The sequence below is a fragment of the Rhodotorula graminis genome (genome assembly GCF_001329695.1).
Source record: "Rhodotorula graminis WP1 unplaced genomic scaffold RHOBAscaffold_7, whole genome shotgun sequence".
Taxonomy (NCBI): Eukaryota; Fungi; Basidiomycota; class Microbotryomycetes; order Sporidiobolales; family Sporidiobolaceae; genus Rhodotorula; species Rhodotorula graminis.
Window position 1 is genome coordinate 194,961 of NW_017264934.1, and position 19,035 is coordinate 213,995.

The 19,035-nt window shown below is 67.7% G+C and overlaps 4 protein-coding genes across 4 annotated transcripts; 1 reads left to right on the forward strand and 3 right to left on the reverse strand.

Annotated features, from left to right (window-relative positions):
- Window positions 1-265: 265 nt before the first annotated feature.
- Window positions 266-2,756, reverse strand: RHOBADRAFT_44187 (uncharacterized protein; the record flags this gene model as incomplete). Its single annotated transcript, XM_018414367.1, has 14 exons — window positions 266-370; window positions 423-455; window positions 518-539; window positions 620-626; window positions 722-772; window positions 838-849; window positions 948-1,028; window positions 1,092-1,170; window positions 1,236-1,309; window positions 1,380-1,808; window positions 1,880-2,292; window positions 2,368-2,427; window positions 2,508-2,609; window positions 2,746-2,756. 14 exons carry the CDS (start codon window positions 2,754-2,756, stop codon window positions 266-268), a joined length of 1,479 nt encoding a protein of 492 aa, XP_018270720.1.
- Window positions 2,757-9,899: 7,143 nt separating this feature from the next.
- Window positions 9,900-11,321, reverse strand: RHOBADRAFT_44189 (uncharacterized protein; the record flags this gene model as incomplete). The annotated part of the gene is made up of 8 exons (XM_018414368.1): window positions 9,900-9,952; window positions 10,042-10,217; window positions 10,306-10,452; window positions 10,525-10,606; window positions 10,715-10,772; window positions 10,843-11,070; window positions 11,158-11,190; window positions 11,271-11,321. The coding sequence occupies 8 exons, from the start codon at window positions 11,319-11,321 to the stop codon at window positions 9,900-9,902; spliced, it is 828 nt and encodes a 275-aa protein (XP_018270721.1).
- A 141-nt stretch (window positions 11,322-11,462) lies between these two features.
- RHOBADRAFT_31799 (uncharacterized protein) lies at window positions 11,463-13,047 on the forward strand (the record flags this gene model as incomplete). Its single annotated transcript, XM_018412992.1, has 6 exons — window positions 11,463-11,646; window positions 11,776-11,844; window positions 11,927-12,214; window positions 12,283-12,487; window positions 12,564-12,639; window positions 12,901-13,047. 6 exons carry the CDS (start codon window positions 11,463-11,465, stop codon window positions 13,045-13,047), a joined length of 969 nt encoding a protein of 322 aa, XP_018270722.1.
- A 1,908-nt stretch (window positions 13,048-14,955) lies between these two features.
- RHOBADRAFT_65059 (uncharacterized protein) lies at window positions 14,956-17,911 on the reverse strand. Its single transcript, XM_018418641.1, has 7 exons — window positions 17,794-17,911; window positions 17,656-17,728; window positions 17,111-17,398; window positions 16,892-17,039; window positions 16,402-16,801; window positions 16,069-16,243; window positions 14,956-16,002 (listed from the first exon to the last, which is right to left on the reverse strand). The coding sequence occupies exons 1-7, from the start codon at window positions 17,874-17,876 to the stop codon at window positions 15,217-15,219; spliced, it is 1,953 nt and encodes a 650-aa protein (XP_018270723.1). The 5' UTR covers window positions 17,877-17,911; the 3' UTR covers window positions 14,956-15,216.
- Window positions 17,912-19,035: the final 1,124 nt, after the last annotated feature.

Here is a 19,035-nt window from a genome sequence, read left to right on the forward strand (position 1 = left end):
GCCGAGCGGAGCAGCATCACGATCAGAGGCACGGACCCCGCAGTCTGTCCCTTGCCCGCTCGACGCTCCTCCTCCTTGAAGGGGTCGAACGGCACCGTGGCTTGCGCCCGCCGAGACGTCCGTCAAGTCCGTCACGAGCTGGCGCCCTTCCGCTGTTTTCCGTTCCGACGCAGCTCTCAAGAGAAGGGGACGAGGAGAGGGAGAACGAACAAAGCGCCCTCGTTTCAGACAGGTGTACAGCCGGCGCGCCCTCGCTACATCCTCCTCACTGCGCCTCAGCAGCTGCCGCCGCCGCCGGCACCTCGTGCAGGTAGAGGCCGAGCGTGACGCTGCCCTTGATGAAGTTGTCCTTGTCGAGCTTCTCGTTCGTCTGCGGGACGCGAGAGGACGCGCACGAGGTGCACGAGGGGTCAGTTGGGCACGATGAGGGATCCCGCCGACGCGCGGAAGCCCTGCTGCGAGAGCAAGAGGGCCGCTCTGGTCGCTCCGAGGGTGGCGAGGAAGGAGGGGGACACACAGAGTGAGCGCCGTCGTCGCCGCTGCAGGGACACGGGCAAGGAAATGTCAGTCACTGCGAGAGAGAGAAAGAACGAGAGCCGGTCGAGAGAGGGGGACGCACCGACCCACTGCGAGTCGGAGGAAGAGATCGAGTTTGGGAAGGTCAGTTCCGGACGACGACGACGACGACGACGAGGACAAGAGAGAGGGGCACGAGACGCACTCGGCAGGAGCATGACGTTCTTGTTGAGGGCCTCGGCAAAGGTGAGCGTGACTGCGAACGCGAGAGAGGGTCAGTCGTCGGACTTCTCGACGAGGAGCGAGTGGAACGAGGCGCACTCGGGATCGAGCCTGCGCAACGGGCGAGAGATGTCAGTCGATGCTCGCGACGATGAAGAACCCGTAGACCTCGTGGCTCGTGCGGGAAAGAGAAGGGAGAAGGGACGCACCACCTTCACGAGTAAAGTCGGGCGTCTTGCCCCACACTTTCTCGGTCGCCGCGGTCGCCGCCTTGAAGTTCCAGTGCTCGACTGCGTGAGGGGGAGCGGACCGTGAGTGAGGGCACGAGGCGAGAGGGAGAGCGAGAGACGCACTCGACGTGACCCAGGGCTTGCCGCCGTGCAGCATCTCGACCTTGAGCGTGTTCTTCGAGTTGAGCTTGGCGAACTCGTCCTGCGGTATCGAGGCGAGATGAGCGGCGCTCGACGACGAGAGAGGGCGAAGAGAGGAGGGCGCACCTTGAGGTACTTCTCGACGAGCTTGCCGACCTCTTCGGGCTCGAGGTCCGGCACGAGGCGGATCGAGAACTTGCCTGTGCAGCTCGACAGGTCAATGTGGACGGTTCGAGCCAGTCGAGCAGAGAGAGAAAGAGGAGGACGGACCCTTAACCGATGCAGGAATGACCGTCTTGGCGCCCGGCGTGCTGAACGCGCCCTCGATGCCGTGGATGCTCAGGCTCGGGTAGCGCATGCGGGCCATGAGCGCCTCGGCCTTGTCGTCACTGATGATGACCTTGCCGCCGATGGCGCTCTCGAGGTCGGCGAGGGTGATGTCGATGACCTCGTACAGCTTGCGCTCCTCGGCCGTGAGCGGCGCGACCTTCTCGTTGATGCCCGGGATGAGGATCTCGCCTTGCGGCGTGACGAGCTTGCTGAACAGGGCGAACAGGTCCGTCATCGGCTCGTGCACGACGGCGCCAAAGACGCCGCTGTGCAAGTCGGCGCCGGGGCCCGAGATCGAGCACGAAAAGTAGCTCAACCCTCGGAGCCCGTAAGTCAGGCATGGGGAGGACGTGCCCAACCAGTAGTTGTCTGCGTCCGGGAGTCACCAAAAAAGGTCAGGACGCGCGCGCCAGGCCGCGACGAGAGGAAAGAGGACGGACCCGAGATGCAGACGGCGTCGACGTCGGCAAACTCGCCCTTGGCCTCCTTGATGACGAGCTCCTCGAGACCCTCCGAGCCAGACTCCTCCATGCCCTCGAAGCAGAACTTGAGGTTGACGGGGAGGTCCGTGCCCGTCTCCTTGTGCGCCTGGATGACGTTGAGCCAGCCGAGGATCGGACCCTTGTCGTCCGACGAGCCACGGCCGTACAGGCGGTCCGTGTCCTTGTCGTGCGTGAGCTTGAACGGCTCGTGCTTCCAGCCGTCGGACAGGAGGGCGGGCTGGACGTCGTAGTGGCCGTAGAGGAGGATGGTGCGCTTCTTCGGGTCCTTGCCGAGCGAGCCGATGAGGACAGGCGGGAGGTCGAGCGTCTGGCCCTCGAGCTCTTGCGGGCCCATCGGGATGGAGCGGATCCTGCGAAGGACGGAATAAGGTTAGCCGAGGTGGCCATGCGGTGGGGCGAGGAGGGAGAGGGGGAGGAGGGCTCACTCGGCTCCGAGCTTGACGAGCTCATCGTTGAGCCACTGGCCCATACGGTGGACATGAGGACTGCGGGCAGGTGGACGGGCAGGTCAGTTGGCGTCGTCGTCGCCGGCGGGTTGATGAAGACGAGGACGACGGGGGCGCACCGGTAAGAAGCGTCTCCAGAGACCGAGGGAATCTCGACAGCCTCCCTGAGGCGCTGAATGAGCGCGTCCTGGTTGTCCTCGATCCAGCGAGCAAAGGGAAGCCTGCGAGATGGCGACGAGGAGTTGGAGGAGACGGGGCAATTGGTGAGCGACCGCGCACGACGTGCTGGACCTCGGCGGGCAGGCGAGCTCGAGTCCTTGCACCGCCAGGGAAGTGTGCGCGTAAAGCTGGACTCACTCGACAGCCATGATGAGTGATGTGGGGAACGAACGACGAGCGAGTCGACGAGGGGCAGGCGGCCAGCTCTCCCAGCGACGGCTCTCTGGGCCGCACAAGGGCGCGATCCGCTTTGCATGGTACTCTGAGCGAGCGAGGGGCGGCAGAGCGCGATCGGCCGCGACACGGCGAAGCTCTCCTCCTCGTCGAGAAGCGCTCGCCGGACCGCTCGAATGCTATGGAACGACAACAATGCAGGATACTGTCTACTGAGAGCTCGCCGACTGGCTGCTGACGCGCTCGAAGTACTCCTGCGGCCGCACGAGGGAGTGTCAGGACCTTGCGCAACGACGGGCTCGAGCACGACGAAGAGGGAGAAGGCGAGAGACGCACCTTGGCCCTCTCACCCAGGTCCATCAGGCGCTTGAGCGACGGCGAGCCGCCGAGGCGCTTGCCCGCTTCGATGACCGTGTCGAGCGGGAGCGCGAAGAAGCGCCGGAGCGTCTCCTCCTGGCTGTCGGTGACGGCGGGAGCAGGTGCGGGGGCGACGGCGGCGGCGACGGGTGTAGGGACAGGCTGGCTGTTCTCGATGATGACGCTCGAGTCGGTCGAGGGGGTGGGAGAGGCTGCGGCAGGGAAGCAAGGTCAGGAGGAGGCAAGCGATCGAAGAGGGTGGAAGAGGGACGCACCCGACTCGGTCGGCGCCTTGCTCCTCGAGCGCGTCGTGGCACCCTTGCGCTTCTTCTTCGAGCCGCCTGCGGGTGCGGCTGCGCCGGCGTCGACAGGAGGTGCGCTGCGCTTCTTCGAGACGGGCTTGGTCTCGACGACGACGGACTCGACGCGCGAAGAGCGGGTTCGCCGAGCCGGGACCTTGCGCTTGTTCTGGGTCGGCGAGGGGCCTGCATGAGGGGTCTTGCGTCAGTCGAGGGACGCAGGAGGAGAAAGAGAGAGAGTGGGCGCACCTTTGTTGGGCGGCGTCTCGTCGTCGTCGGTCGCGGCTATGACCTCGTCCTCGACACGTTGGCGCTTGCCGCCCTTCTTGGCCGACTCGACAGTGCTGCTGCTGCTGCCCTCGACGCCGACGACCTCGAGCTCGGTCGCCTCGCTCGTCAGGGCGGCGAACGACTCCCTCGCTCGCTGCACCTCGACCTCCTTGGGTGTCTCGTCGACGACCTGGGTGTCCTGCTCGTGTTGGACGGGCGCGCCGAGTGATGGCGACGGGCCACGCCGGCCACGGACGGACGAGCCGGGGGTGAAGGACGACTCGGCGGCGCCAGAGCTGTACGAGGCCGACTCGGCGGGTAGGCGCGACTGGTCGGCGTCGTAGCCTCGCCCAGAGAGGTCGACGACGGTCGTGGCGGTCGTGCGAGTCACTGTCAAAGGGAGAGGATGTCAGAAGGCGACTCGTCGACGGCCGACTTGACTGAGGGAGGGTAACGACGCACGACGAGGATGAGACGGAGCGACTTGAGCCGCCCTCGGCGCGCCCGTTATCGACGCCTGACCCTGCGGGGCCGTCTCTTGCGTGTCGCCGAGACCGGGAACGAGGAAGCCCGCCGAGACGGCGCGCATGATCGAGAGGAGGTCGACCATAGCCTCGGGGATGTCGAGGTCCTCGGCGGCGCGGCCGTACGTCGCCTTCCAGAACGTGTCGAACGAGAGGATCGGGCGGTGCATCGGGTGGAGGTGCGACTGCTGGGCGAGCGAGGCGCCGAGGAACGCCTGCGAGTCGGGCTCATCGAGGGCGAGCGACAGGGCCTGGGCGCGCGCGAGCGAGGGGGCGAGGATGATGGTGAAGTGGCGGAGCGATTGCGACGTCGGCTGCACGCTGCGGCCGAGCACGTGCAGGACGCGGTCGTACAGCGAGGGGAACTGCGAGGAGAGGGGTCGATCGAGGTGTCAGGGTCGGCCCGGCGTGCGTGCGCGAGGAAGGCGAAATAGGGACGCACCGCCTCGTCGGAAGCCACCTCGAGCAGGCGAGCGATGAGGACGAGGTTGACGTGCGCGTCGCCCTCTTTCGAGAGAATGTGCTCGACGGCGTGCTCCGACAGGGCGAGGATGTTGTCCTGGACCTCGACGCCGAGGTCGGCGCTGGCAGACGCGAGCAGGGTGACGAGATGAAGGTCGCTGTGGACGGGGCAGAGGGTCAGGACTTGGGCGGAGGACGACGGGAGGGTGCGAGGGACGAGGAATGAGGGACGCACGAGGTGATGTCGGACGGGGCGGTCACGAGCGTCGCGAGATGGAAGCTCAGGGCGTTTGACGCAGGTCCATCGTGCCAGACGAGATGGTTGAAGGCGTGCGCGAGATTATGCCACCTCGCCTCGATGGTCGCGAGGGAGCTGCCCGGGTTGGTGCTGCGTGAGGCTCGAGCGAGTCAGTGCTACGGTCCAGAGCCGCAGAGAGACGAGGCTGGGACGCACTCGGCACGATTGCGCAGGAGACGGACCACCGTCTCGAGCTGAAGGGTCGACACGTCTTGGGCTTGCGCCTGCTCGAGCTCCGTCGTCCACGCCGACACTGCGATGAACGAGGAAGTCTGTCAGGCCGGTCCCGCACGGCAAGGAGGACCGAGAATACTCACCAAACATGGCGCTGTAGGCTTGAGCCGGTTCCGAGCCGCCGAGCCACGCCCCAGTCGCGACCGCGAGCGCCTCCTTCTCGCCGACGAGCACGCTCTTGACCTCGCGCACGACGCCGTCCTCGACGAGAGCGAACGCGACGGCCCACAGCTTGACGACGGTGTCGGCATGTCGAGAGGCGGGCGTCGACTGCTTGACGAGCCAGGCGAGGGCCGTGCGCAGGCTTGATGGGGCCGAGACGAGCGACAGGAGGAGCGAGCGCCAGGTGTCGGCGATGGCGACCTGCGGCGAGAAGGATGTAGCGTGAGTCAGTGAGGGAGGCTGAGGAGGCGAGTGGGAAAGAGGAAGAGGAGGCGCACCTGGACGATGGACGAGACCTGCTCCTGGGCCGGCAAGCACGCCTCAAAGAGCTCGAGGACCTTGTCGACGCGTGTCGTGACCCACGACCGGCCCCAGCCGGGTACGTGCTGCGGCTGCAGAGCACGGTCGAGCGCGCTCGCGACAAAGAGCGCCTGCTTGCCCTTGGACAGGCTCGCGAGCTGGCCGTCGAGGAAGGCCGTGTTGACGAGCTTGTCGAGCGTGGCCGAGCGGTCCTCGTCGGTACGAGGTCGGACGATGCTGCTGAGGAGCTGCCATCCGAGGACGGCGGTGCCACGCGAGACAGGCGGCGACGAGGTCGCGAGCGGGAGGTACCGGCTGAAGAGCTCCTTGGCGACAAAGTCAAACTGCTCGAGCTTACGCGACGACGTCGGCGGGTCGATGTCGGCGGCAGGGTTGCGCTTGGGCGAGTGGCCGTGCAGGATGTGGACCGTCGCGCCGAACGTGATGGCCGTCATGACGAGCGTGAGGGCGCGCGCCTGGTCCTTGCGCTCCTTGCGCCTGGCCTCGTCGACCTCGTCGTCGGCGTGCTTGAGCCACACCTCCTGGCGCGACTTGAGGATCGACGTGAAGACGTAGAACGGCCGACGGTCTTGGGCGCGCAGGACCCACGACTTGGTGCTCGGGCTCGCGGCGCTGCAGAAGGCGTAGGCGAGGTGCGACCACACGAGGGTCGACAGGACGAGCAGGTTCGAGTCCGACTGGGCCTGCGTGTCGTTGATCGGGCGGATCCAGGGGCCGACGCCGACCTGCATCCTCGGCGATGCGCCCTCCCTCGCCACCGTCTTCTGCTCGAGGCGGCGGAACGACGAGCGCATCAGGGGCGGCAGGACGGCGAGGAGCGACATGATGCCGAAGCGTGCGGCGAGTGAAGGCTCGTCGCCCTCGGGGCCTGGCTGCTGCGCCGAGTCGAGCTGCTTGCTGAGGAGGTCGAGCCAGGTCTTGACCTCGGGGTCGACGTGCGGCTCGGGCAGGATCGAGTTGAACAGGGCCTGTGGGCGTGGTGCATCGTCAGTACGCGCGGTCACGACGAGAGAGGACGAGGAAGACGAGGGAGAGAGGGCGGACGGACCTGGAGCTCCTCGCCCATCTTCTCTGCGACCACCTGCCGCTCGACCTCCCACTTGGCGTCCTCCTCGCTCTTGTCGCCCTCGAGCTCGATCGTCAACGCCCTCACGACGCCGCCGAGGAGCTTGACCGTGCGGTCGCGCACGCTCGTGCCCTTCTTGGGCCCGTCCCACAGGCCGCGCCACGCCGCCGGGAGCCACGCGCGCCACGCGTCGTCGGCGAGCATGCGGCGCGCGAGTGCGGCACGCGGCACGAGGACCGAGAGCGCCGAGAGCGACTCGCCGAGGATGAAGCGGTGTCGGTCGATGCGCGTCGGGAGCGACAGGGTCGTGGCGAGCGAGGGAAGGATCGTCGACGTGAGGAGGGGCTCGAGGATCGCTGTCGGGAGCTGGATGTTGCGGAGGAAGAAGGGGACGAAGGGGAGCAGGTTCTGCTGGACGAGGGCGTACAGCGACGGCGAGAGCGGGATCGAGGCGACGAGGCGGACGAGGTTCGACAGGGTGTCGTCTGCGTACGACGAGGGTCAGTCCTGCGGCCAATGCCTCACGAAAAGAGAGAGGGAGATGTGGGGCGGACCGTCAAAGAGGGCCACGATGCGACCGTCGCGCAGCATGGCCGCGAGGCACTTGACCGCCGCCTGCGCCGCGCCCATCTCGTCCCTCAGCCTGCGCATCTGCTCCTCGCTCAAGCTCCGCTTCGCCCCGCCCTGCGACGCTGTCCCTCCCGCACTGCCCTCGAGCGGCGGCGACGGCGTCGCGCCGAGCTCGCCGTCGTCGCCGGCGCTGCCCGCCGACCCGAGCGGCGACGAGCTCCTGCTCGACGTGAGCCCAGCGCTCGCGCCCGCCAGGAGCGGCGCAGGCGACGGCTGCGCGTCAACCCACGCGGCGAACGTCGTCACGTTGCCGAGGTCGCGCGTGACGGCGCGGACGAGGACCGTCCCGAGCGTGCGCAGCGGCTCGAGCGTCTTGTCGGCGTTGGCGAGCTCGGCGGGAAGGCGGAAGGCGGCGTGCGTCAGGAAGACGTACGCCTGCTCGACGTCGGAGAGGAGGGTCGGGGCGGCGAAGCGGCGGCGCGACGAGGGGCCCGAGGCGTCGTCCTCGACGGGTGGCGCGTCGGGGTGCGGGCGAGGCGGGAGGGACGGCGCGGCGCCGTCGTACGGCGCAGTCGAGAGAGGCGGGAAGGCGGCGCTCGGGCGGAGCGACGCGCGCAGGACGAGGAGCGGCGAGCGAAAGTGGACCGGGTCGTCGGCCTCGAGGTCGTACACGATGCGCTTGCCGTCGTCGGCGCCGCCGGCGCCATTGCCGAGCGTCGCAGCAGACGACGACGAGGCGGGTGCGGCCGACGAGCCCGCGTTGAGCCGCCGGCGCCGCTGCTGGTCCTCGTCGTCCTCGTCTCGCCCGCCTCCTGCTCCTCCACCGACCCGAGACCCGCTCGCGGCCGCGCTCGCCCTGCTCGGCCTCGAGCCGCCCCGTGCTGCACCTGCAGGCGCCGCTGCCCGGCTCGGCGCGCTGCCCCTCGCGCGCCCCTTGCCCTTGCCGCTCGCGCCCGCACCCGCGCGGGGCCGCCGTCCTGCCCTCGCCCTGCGCCTGCGCCTGCGCGACGGCCCTGCCCCTCGCCGCCGCGACGGCGATGGCCTTGCGCTCCGATTCCCAGCTCGCGACGTGCTTGCGGCCGCGCGCATTGCGCCGGTTGGCCTCCTTCTCGGAGCCGAGCGGGAGGAGCGCGCCCGGGGTGCGCGGGCGGGGCTTGAGGATCGAGCGCAGGGCTGCAGGCGGGAACGCGGTGCTGAGGTTGAGGGTCGGGCGCTCGGAGCGAGAGGGAGAGGGGAGCGGTGAGGAGGACGAGAGCGCGAGGAGGGCCGCGCCGGGCGACGAGGGGAACGGCGCGAGGCCGTCGCCGACGGCTGCTGCCGCTGCGAGGGCCGGCGACCCGAGCGAGGACGACGACGCGCGCGGGATGAGGAGCGACTGGACGGCGTCGCTCTCCGTCTCCGAGTCGGTCGCGTCGCCCTCGGCAGCGGCCGCAGCAGCAGCAGCCGCGAGCGCGTGCGCAGGCGCGAGCCGCCCCACCGACGCCGACGACGGGGTCGGCACCGTGAACGGGCGGAACGGCGGCGGGCGTGGCGGCGAGCGCGGCGCGGCGCTGCTCACGCGCAGGGCTGACGAGCGCGTCGGGGCGGCCGGTGCGGGCGACGACGAGCTCGTGGGCGGGGTCGCGCTCCTCGAGCTCGCCGGGTCGAGGTCGAACAGGGGCGAATCGCACGTCGTCGGGCTCCACGAGGACGAGGACGACGCGGCGTCGCGCGCCGAGAGGAACAGCGGGTTGTTCGAGTAGATGCCGCTCGGGCGCCTGCGCTTGCCCGCGCGGCGCTCGTCGTCCTGGTCGGCGCCCTCGCTCGCGTCGTGCCCGCCGAGCGCGACCCAGACGCGCTTGTGCCGCGGCTCAGAGTGCAGGCTCGGGAGCGGCGTCGGCGAGAAGGTGACGCGCCGCTTGCGGAGCGAGTCGGTCCTCCTCGACCCGGACGCGGATGCGGTGGCCGACGACGACGACGAGGAGGAGGACAGGACGAGGCGTGGCGAGGGTGCGAGTCCCGAGGGCGCGTTCTCCTTGCCCCTCGTCGTCGACAGGGTCGAGCCGGTGAGGGACGACGCGCCGAGGAGGGTGAAGGTGGGCTTGACGGCGTGCGACGCGGGCAGGCGGTGCGCAAAGTCGAAAGAGGAGCCTGCTGCTGCCGCCCCGGCACCCGCGCCCTTGCCCTGGTGGTGCGAGGGTTGCTGGTGCGGGAGGTGCTGGCGCGAGATGAAGGGGTCGCCGTCGGCCATGGCGCGGCGGCGGGCGGGCGTGTGTCGAGGCGCGGCGGGTGTGGGTGGTGTCGGTGGTGAGGGTGGTACACGTGCACAGCCGAGCAGAGTCGAGCGAGAGTGAGGAAAGGCGAGAGCGAGCCCGGCTCTCCTCCTCGCGAGCGCGTCCGAGTCGCGTCCCGCGCGCGAAACACCCGCCCTCTCGTACCGCACCGCAGGCCTCGCCATGCATGCGTTAGAGCTCTCTGACTCTTTCGTTCACTCGCACGATGCCCACAGGAACGGCTTGGTACTGCAAATATATCTCCGTCTCGCTCGAGGCTGAGGTCCGTCACCTCGCGCTGCTTTACTTCTGCTGGCCCAGCGGCCCTCGGTGGTTGATCGTCGCGCTCGCCTGTGCTGCACGCAGGGTCCGAGACGAGTCAGTACGGGCTTCGAGGTCGGCCACGGCAGAGAGGGAGGGAGGGAAGGCGGTGAGGAGCACGCACCGGTCGGGAACACGAGCACGTCGGCGACGTTGACGTGCTCGGGCCTGCTCGCGGCCCAAACAATCTCCTCGGCAATGTCCGCCGCGACGAGGGGCTGCAGGCCGTCGTACACGGCCGTCGCCGCGTCGCGGTCGCCTCGGAAGCGCGTGACCGAGAACTCGGTCTCGACCATGCCCCTGCGCGACGTGGGCGTCCTCGTCAAGCTCGTGCCCGCACAGGGACCTCGTGCGGGATGAGAGAGAGGGAAGAGAGAGTGGGACGCACGGGCAGATCTGGGACACGCGGATGTTCCACCCGACGAGCTCGCGCAGGAGCGAGCCGTTGAACGCGTCGACGGCGTGCTTGGTCGCCGTGTAGATCGAGCCACCGGCGTACGGCTCCTTGCCAGCGATCGAGCCGAGGTTGATGACGCTGTGGGTGCGGCAAGTCAGGACTCGGGCGACGAGGGCGACGAGGAGGGGACAGAAGAGAACGAGGACGCACTGGCCGCTGTTGCGCGCCTTGAACTCGCGCACGAAGAGCTGCGTGAGCGTGATGAGGCCGAGAACGTTGGTGTTGAACATGGCTGTGGGCGGGAGACGGTCGAGGGGGCGAATAAGAGGTCAGTGCGCGACCTCGTCAAGCTTCGTCGGCGGGCAGAGACGCCGCTCGGCGGGCGAGAGGGTGGACGCACTGTCGACCTCGTCCTCGTTGATCTCGCCGACGACCTCCTTGCCGTAGACGAGGCCAGCCTGCGTGCGCAAGTGAGGTTAGTCGCGGTCGTCGTTGGCGGCTCGAGAGCGAGAGAACGGAGGGGCGCACGTTGTTGACGAGGACGTCGACCTTTTTAAGGTCGTCGGGGATCCTGTCGAGGAGGCCTTTGATGGCGGTGCGGTCCTGCATGTCGAGGGTGAGGGTGACAAACTTGCCGCCCTTGCCCGTGCCGCCCTCGCGGTGAGCCTGGGTTGCGGCTGCGGCGACCTCGTCGAGTTGAGCTTGGCGGCGAGCGGTGAGGATGAGGTTGGAGCCGGCGCGGGCAAAGAGGATGGCCTGGCAAGAGGGCGAGGTGGGGGAGGAGGAGAGGGGGTGAGCTTGCGGGGGCGCGCTGTGAGGAGGGAGGGGAAGGGGGGTGCGCACGGTTGCTGCGCCGATGCCGCCGGAAGCGCCAGTCTGTCAAGCAGGGAGGGAGAGAGGTGAGGGACCGATGCGGGGCACCTCGACGACGAGGAGGAGGAGGACGAGGGACGGACGATGAGGACGGTCTTGCCGGCGAGGCGGGATGGGTTGAAGACACCAGCCATGGCGCAGTGCAGTAGCAAGAGTCGCTAGGAGAGTGAGAGGGAGAGAGCCGCCGGTTCACCGCCGAGCACGCCGACGGCCACAAGTCGCACGCCAGCCCAACTTCGCTCAACTGCCACCACCGCAACTGTGCACTGCCTGCCATGCTCAGATCTACCGCCACTGCAGCAACACGCCCGGCCCGCCACACCGCAACCCGCGCTTTCGCCTCGTCGTCGCACCTCCTCACTCACCCGACCAACCCTCTCGACCCGCTCCCCGCCAACCCAACTCGCTCAGCTGCACCGCCAACCGCCGCACCCCTACCTCAGCAGCCACACCCTTCAGGTGCGCCCATCCCGCCCCTCGGTCGAGCCGACACCGACCGACGACTGACCCCGTCTCCCTCTTCATCTCTCCCTCGCCTCTCGCGCCTCGCCATCGCCCGCAACTCGCTCTCGACCCCCCGCCGTGCAGCCTCGACCTCGAGCGAGACGACCCACTTTGGCTTCCGCAATGTCCCCGAGCAGCAGAAGGAGTCCCTCGGTGCGCCACACCCCCTCTCCCTGTGCTCGCCCTCGGCCTTCGCACTCGAGATCGCTCACCTCGTCTCTCCCGCCCTCGACAGTCCGCGGCGTCTTTTCGTCCGTCGCCTCGTCGTACGACGTCATGAACGACGCCATGTCGTTCGGCATCCACCGCCTGTGGAAGGACCACTACGTCTCCAAGCTCGACCCGCACGGCGGCCTCAAGTGCCTCGACGTTGCCGGCGGCACGGGCGACATTGCCATGCGCATCCTCGACCACGCCAGGACAAAGTACGGCGACCGCGACCTGAGCGTCGCCATGCTCGACATCAACCCCGAGATGCTCGAGGAGGGCAAGAAGCGCTTCGCCAAGACCATGTACCACGCCAGTGCGTCCTCCCTCCCTCTCGAGCCTCGCACACAGAGCCTGACCTCGCTCGTCACACCCGCCCGCCAGCCCCGCAGATCTCGTTCCACCTCGGCAACGCCGAGCACCTCGACGGCTTCGCCGACAACTCGCTCGACCTGTACACGATCGCGTTCGGCCTGCGCAACTGCACCCACCCGGAGCGCGTCCTCGCCGAGGCGTACCGCGTCCTCAAGCCCGGCGGCGTCTTCTCGTGCCTCGAGTTCTCGCACGTCGAGAACCCGGTCCTCGCAAAGTGCGTCTCGCGCGCTCTCTCTCTTCCTCGAGGGTGGTTGAGAGAGCTCTGCGACTGACGGGTTTCACGCGCACAGGGCGTACAACCTGTGGTCGTTCCAGGTCATCCCGCCCTTGGGCCACATCCTCGCCGCCGACCGCGACTCGTACCAGGTGCGCCCTCGCTCTCGCCTTTTCCGCCCACCTCCCTCCCTCCCCTCCCTCCCCTCCCTCCCCCTCAGATCTCCCACCTCTCGTCGCTCTCGCGTCGAGCTCGTCTCCTCGTGGCCCTCGCACGCGGCAGCTCGCTGACCTTCCCTCCTTCCTCTTCCCCCGCTCTCTTCCCCTCCTCCTCCTCCTCCCACCTCCTCTCCCCCTCCCCGTCCTTCCCCTGACCCTCAAACCTCCCTCGTACCCACCCTCGCCCCGCCGCAGTACCTCGTCGAGTCGATCGAGCGCTGGAAGAAGCCGCACGAGTTCTCTCAGGCCATCCGCGACGCCGGCTTCGTCACGCCCGACGGCGAGGGCCACGAGCCGCTCACGTTCAACATTGCCGCGATCCACACGGGCGTCAAGGTTTAGAGCGCGAGGGAGGTCGGGGCGGGCGGGCGGCGACGGCGGCGAGGGTGGGCCGGCTCGAGGGTTGGGAGGAGGGGAGAGGAGGGGGTTCTGTTGTACTGGCGTCGTCTGCTCGCAGCTCGTTCGACTCGCACAGGTCTTTCTTCCGCCCCCAGAGAGCGTCGAGGGCCAGCTCGAGGCCAAGCTCCGAGCTCGCAGCGTGAGCGAGTCGAGCTTCCCGAGCGCACGCACAACGGCGTCCTCTCTCTCAGCCACAGTCTCTGCAGAGCCGCTCGCCTCGTCGACTGACAGTCACCGTGCACCCGTGCCGGCCCTCAAGCGCCTGTGAGCGAGCCGAGGACGACAGCTGGCAGTTTCGGACACGGGGCGCGGGGCCGGCCAATCACAGACGACCGACGGCAAGCCGACTACGTCGAGTCGCCAGGTGGCTCCTCCTCCTGCGCCCTGCAGCGCTCGGTGCGGAGCTCTGCTGCATCAGGGCGACTTGCAGGGCGAAGGTGAGACGAGGCGCAGGAGAGCGCGCCGCTGGAGAGATTCGAGAGAGCCTGTGCAGCAAGTGCGAGGGTGCAAAGGACAGCTCGCCTGCGTGCTCCTTTTGTGCTCGCGGTGCTGCCGAGACCTGTCATACAGCACTCTGCGCTCGACTCGAGCCGCTCCGTCACGAGGAGGGAGCGAAAGACAGGAAGAGACCGCAGCTCGAGCACGCTCCCGCAAGCCAGAGTCTCCCGTTTCGCCGTCGCTCTGCTCGTTGGGCAAAAGCTTACGAGGACTCGTGAACCGCAGCAAAAGAAGAGGGTTGGCGCGCGGCGCGGCCGGGGTGCAACTGGTAATTCGAGTTGCATGCCGGGGGCGTGGCGACGCTCAAGCGTCATTCTTTACAGCCCGGTATCGTGCCCCAATTTCTCAAGGTAATCCCGCAGCTGATGTTGGGAGAGGGGCCGATGAACCCAGGGTGTTCGACAAAGGAAAGGCCTACTTTGCAAAAAGACGCCACACGCATTCGGTTCACCTTGCGCCGGACCTCTCTCTCGCACCTCGACACGCTTTGACTTGGGAAGGCCGCCATCGTCTCGAGCATATTCTGCCGCAGGCCTGGGTGCCCAACACGACCCCCTGCGAGCGAGACGGCGAGCGAGGAGAGAGAAAAAGAGGTGCGAGAGGACAGCGCGCGTGCCGGCTCCGCCACTTCCCCACACTCGGCGCTCCTTCGAACGTCTCGTCGTATTGCTACAGAGCTCGGCTCTGTTCACACAGCAGCCCTGCCTGGACCTCGCTACTTCGAGAGGCTTGGCGAGCAAGGACTGAACGAACAGAGGAACGACTCGTTCTCGAGAGAGAGAGAGGAAGAGAGGCTCGCTGCCTGCTCGAGCTGTGCTGCCAAATCTGCTGGTGCGCTACCGGGACTCGCTCCAGAGCTAGTACGAGTACAATTCGAGAGATCAGGACCCTGCGCTTTGGACGTTCGACGCGACACGAGGACACAGTCGAGGCCAAAGTCCCGCACCTCGTCCTTGCTTGACGCGTTCGCTCTCCTTGCTCGGCTCCTCAGGCTCGACGTACAGTATCGTGCAGCAGAGAGGAGCCCAAGATGGGTGTGTTGTCGACGGGCTGGAAAGGCGAGAGCCGGAAGCACTCAGGGGGGTCCGAGCGGGCCTTCTCAAGTTGGAGGCTGCCAAGGAGAACTCGCTCACCTCTCGCAACTTAGCGTTCCCGCTCTATCGAGTACTCGCTCGAGACGTGCACTTGAATAGAAGGACGTCTCTGCCGCGAGCTGCGCAGTCTCGACGAACGAGGAGAGGCTCGGCGTCACCTCTCACAAGTTGCTCTCGCGCTCTCTCTCTCTCGCTCTCTCTCTCACGCTCTCTCTCTCACTCTCTCTTGCTCGCCTCTCGTCGGGCGCAGACGAGATTTGGGTACGACTCGGGAAGTTTCAGTCGAGAAAACGACGGAGGGAGGGCATGTACAGGAAAAGCGAGGCGACGAAGGGAGAAGGGGCGAGGGGGTAGAGAGAGGGGGGCGCGATAATTACGGGTAACGACTAGGCGCGACGAGGAGGCGCAGCGACGACGACGAGGGGATGAGGTTGGCGACGGCTAGTGGTACACGGTCGACGACGACGACGACGGCGACAACGACGGCGGCGGGACGCAGAGGAGCCAGTGAAGGACTCGTCTACGACGCACTCGTCGTCGCGGCGCTCGTGGCCGGCGCAGCCTCGGCGCCGAAAGCCGCCGAGTCGGTCTCGCCCGAGTTGGTGGCCGGGGTCGAGGTCGACGACGACGAGACCGGGTTGCCGAGGACGGGCGGCGTGCCCTTGGCCTCGGTCGTCAAGGCCTGCTTCTCGGGCGCCGACGTGCCGGAGCCGACGTAGGCCGGGAGCGTCTCGGCCTTGAAGAAGCCCGACGTCTCCTCGGCGGGGCCGGCGTCGGCGCCTGCGCCGACCGACGACGAGCCAGCCTCGGTCGAGGTAAAGGCCGTGCCGAGAGCGGGCGTCTGGGCGGCCGAGCGGGCGTGAGCCAGCTCGTCGTCGGACGCGTACTCCTCCTCGGACGACCCGCCGCCCTCCTCCGAGTCCTCATCGTCGTCGCGGACCGAGCGGTGGACCGACGAGTGGTCCTGCTGGGCGAGACCGCCGCCGACGAAAGCGGGCGAGCGCGTCTCGCCGGCGCCCTCCTCCTCGCGCGCGTTGGCCTCGGCCTGCTCGCGCTCGATGCGCTCAGCCTCGTCGGCGTCGACGAGACGGGCGCCCGGGACGGCGGCGACGGCAGCGGCAGTGCGCTCCGTCTCCTCGGTGGGCGGCGCGTAGCCGACCGACGCGACGGCGGTGCCGACCGGGTCGGTGACGAGCTTCTTGCCCGACGACGTGCGCTCGACCTTGGTGTCGCGCGAGAGCTGGTCGAGCGTCTCGAACCACGACAGGAGCTCGGCGCGAGTGCGGAAGCGGAACGTGTACGCGATCTGGATGGCAGAGAGAGCGTAAGTGAACGATACGAGGATGAGAAAGGAAAGGGGGCAGGGACGCACCTCCTTGCCGCCGAACCTGAGCGTGTCCTTGACGCGCGACTCGAAACTGGACTTTACCGCGCGGTTGCCGCTAACGTGCAACTTGTGCGAGCGATCTTTCTCCTTGGACGGTGCCGAGAGGCTACACTCTGGCAGGAAGAGAGAGAAGCCCGGGGCCGACGTCTCCTGGGCGTTCCTGCGGACGGCGACGGCGAGTGCGAGGGGTAGACGGCGACGGAAGGCGTCGTGATTGAGTGAGGAGAGAGTAGGGTAAGGGAGGAAGGGAAGGACAGGGATAGAGTCAGTCAGCGCCCGAGGGACAAAGGACGGGGTGGGAGGACGACGGCGACGTACGACGACTTGCGCTCGTGGAGGTAGCCCGACGGCGTGAGGACGTAGTACGACTCGGTGTACTTCTTGCTGAACCGCTTCTTGCGCTCGATGAAGCCCTCCTTGAGGACGGTGGTCGAGGCGTGGTTCATGCCAGGGAACGAGATGGCCTCGATCGAGCGAAGCGGCGTGTTCGGGTCGATGAGGGTCGTGTCGTCGCGCGACGTGTAGAACTCCCACTCGTGCGTCGGCTCGACACGCTGGAGCGCAGTCGCGATCTTCTCCTGGAGCTCGGCGACCTCCTTGGCGTGGGTGAGCTGCGCCTCGTTGTAGAGCTTGGCGGCCGACTGGATCGACTTGGACACGGTCTCCTCGAACTGCGGCTGCTGCTGCTGGAAGCGGATGAGGGCGGCCTGGAGGTCGTCTGCGGGAAGGTGAGGGAGGGAGGGGAGACGAGGTCAGTTCCCGAGCACGACGAGCCGAGTCGAGGGAGGAGAGAGACGGTGCGACTCACTCTCCTTGTGGACCTGCTTCTTGAGCTGGTTCTCGACAATGTGGTGCGACAGGTACGGGTCCTTCTGCGGGAGCATTTGCGTCGAGGAGTTCTCGAACGTGTCGATGCCGTTCTGGAGCTCGAGGAGGTCACGCTTCGACTTCTCGCGCTGCGGAAGCACGACAAAGGTCGTCAGGACTGCACATTGGGGAAAGGGGAAAGGGAGAGAGTGGGGCGCACCTCCTTCTCGACGTCGTCGGCGAGGACGGACGCCTCCTTCTCGACGGCGGCGATGTGCTGCTTGATCTCGGAGCGGACGCCCTCGAGGTCGCGGATGACGGTGTGCTCGATCGTCGACGCAAAGTTGCCGTGGCGCTCCGACAGGAGCTTGGTGTTGTCGCGCACGTCGTACAGGACGGCCTGCCAGCCGTCGGGCGAGAAGGCGTGGCCCTCGTGGAACGGGACCTGGATCGTGTCCATCAGGGCTGTGGTGGCCTTGCACTGCGCATGCTCGATGTCGGCGAGGCCCTGTTTGCGCGAGAGAGGAAAAGGAAAGGTGGGGGGGGGGTTGACAGGGTGAGCGGGGGGATCGACACGGCGACGACACTGGACCGGCTCGTTGCTCGCACGACGGCGACCGTGGGGCGTCGTTGCGACAGCTCGTAGGTGCGAGAGACGAGCAGACGACCGGCCTCGAGACAAGAGGGGGCCTTCGTCACCGAGGACGGCCGCAAGCGGCAGGCGAGGAGTGGGGGGCTTCGGCGAGCGAGAGGGCGAGGGCTCACCTTGTAGTAGTGGAGGAGCGACTTGGTGATGTGCTTCCACTGCTGGAGGCGGTCGACGATCTCGTGGTCGGTGCTGCAGCGCGGTTCGAGGTCAGGGTGAGGAGCGAGGGGGGAGGGGGAAGAGCAATGACGACGGACCGGATGGCGCCGTCGGCGAGGGGCTGGTGGCCGCGCGTGGGCTTTGCGACGCGGATGCTCTTGTGAGCGAGGAGGTTGGACATGGTGCGGGAGAGAGGCTTCTTGCGCGCTCTGTGAGGGAGAGGGTGGTGGAGGGGAAACAGAGCCCCGAGACGCGCGAGGCGGGCGAGGGCGAGCCTCCTCGTCCAGCTGCACTTCGGCCACCCCGGCGGGATCGGCGCAGCCGTCCAATTCTCCGATGACGTCGAGTTCGACCCGTTCGAGGCCAGCCTCCGCAACGCGCCAACAAACAGCCCGTGCCTGGCCTCGCGCGAGTCTGCGGATCAGCCTCAGCGCGCACGCGCAGCCAGCTGCCAGTCTCGAGAGAGGTTCTTCCGGGCCTGCACCGCCATCGGTTTAGCGTCGTGGGCAGGCTACTCTAAGCGAGCAGATCTCTCTCGAGTCGCGTCTCGTCGTTCGTCCAACAGCAGCGGCATAGAGTCGACCAAAGAAAGGACGAGCAGGCACGCGCGCCAGCTGCGCAGCCTCGTTGTCGAAAGCCCGGTCACGCTGCAGCTCGTGCTCCAAGCTGCGACAGTGATAGCAAGCCCGCGCTCTGAGGGAAGGCGGCCGTGGCGAGCGGACGACGGCGAGGATCGGCACGGACCGCTCGACCAGCCGCGCTCAGCCGGTGAGCAGCTCGAGGTGGCGCTGCCCGCACACAGACCGAAGCAGTGCGTCGCTCATGACGAGCGGTCGGCACGAGAGCCTCGCTCACACGCCGGGCGCGGCGAGAAGGCGAGAGCCAACCAGCCATCTCGACGCGTCGAGTTGCTCGACGGCCAGCGACGGCCAGCGCGCATGACGACAGTGCGTGCGCCGAGGCAGAGCAGCGACATGGGCCCGTAGAACGACTTGCCGAGAGACGCGCCTCGGCCGGGCAGAGCTGGCCAAAGGAAGAACTGTCGAGAAGCAGCGGCGAGAGCAGGTCGAGAAGTGCGTCCTCGTGTCGAGCTGAGTCGCGCCGCCCGCTCCGAGATAGGCCCCAAAGAAGGTGTGGGCATCGCCTGAAAGCCTGGGCAACGCTCACAAGGCGTGCTGGCGGGCCCTGACTCGCCTCGAGAGCGCGCATCTTGGTGGCCAGGTTGGCCGGCGAGGACGAGGCGGCGTGGAGCGGCACACGGGAGAGCCCAGCCCAGAGAGATATGGCTCAGCGCTGAGCGGGTCTGAGCTGCGCAGGAGCTGATGGCGCGAGCTGGCGAG

Bases quoted from the DNA above. Each gene is read 5' to 3' on its own strand.
- RHOBADRAFT_65059 (XM_018418641.1), bottom strand. From the start codon at position 17,876: ATGTCCAACCTCCTCGCTCACAAGAGCATCCGCGTCGCAAAGCCCACG. The intron at 17,040-17,110 runs GTGCGCCCCACT...GTGCTTCCGCAG, and splicing joins CCGACGACGTCGAGAAGGAG to CGCGAGAAGTCGAAGCGTGA. The intron at 16,003-16,068 runs GTGCGTCCCTGC...TCTGCCATCCAG, and splicing joins TCAGGTTCGGCGGCAAGGAG to ATCGCGTACACGTTCCGCTT.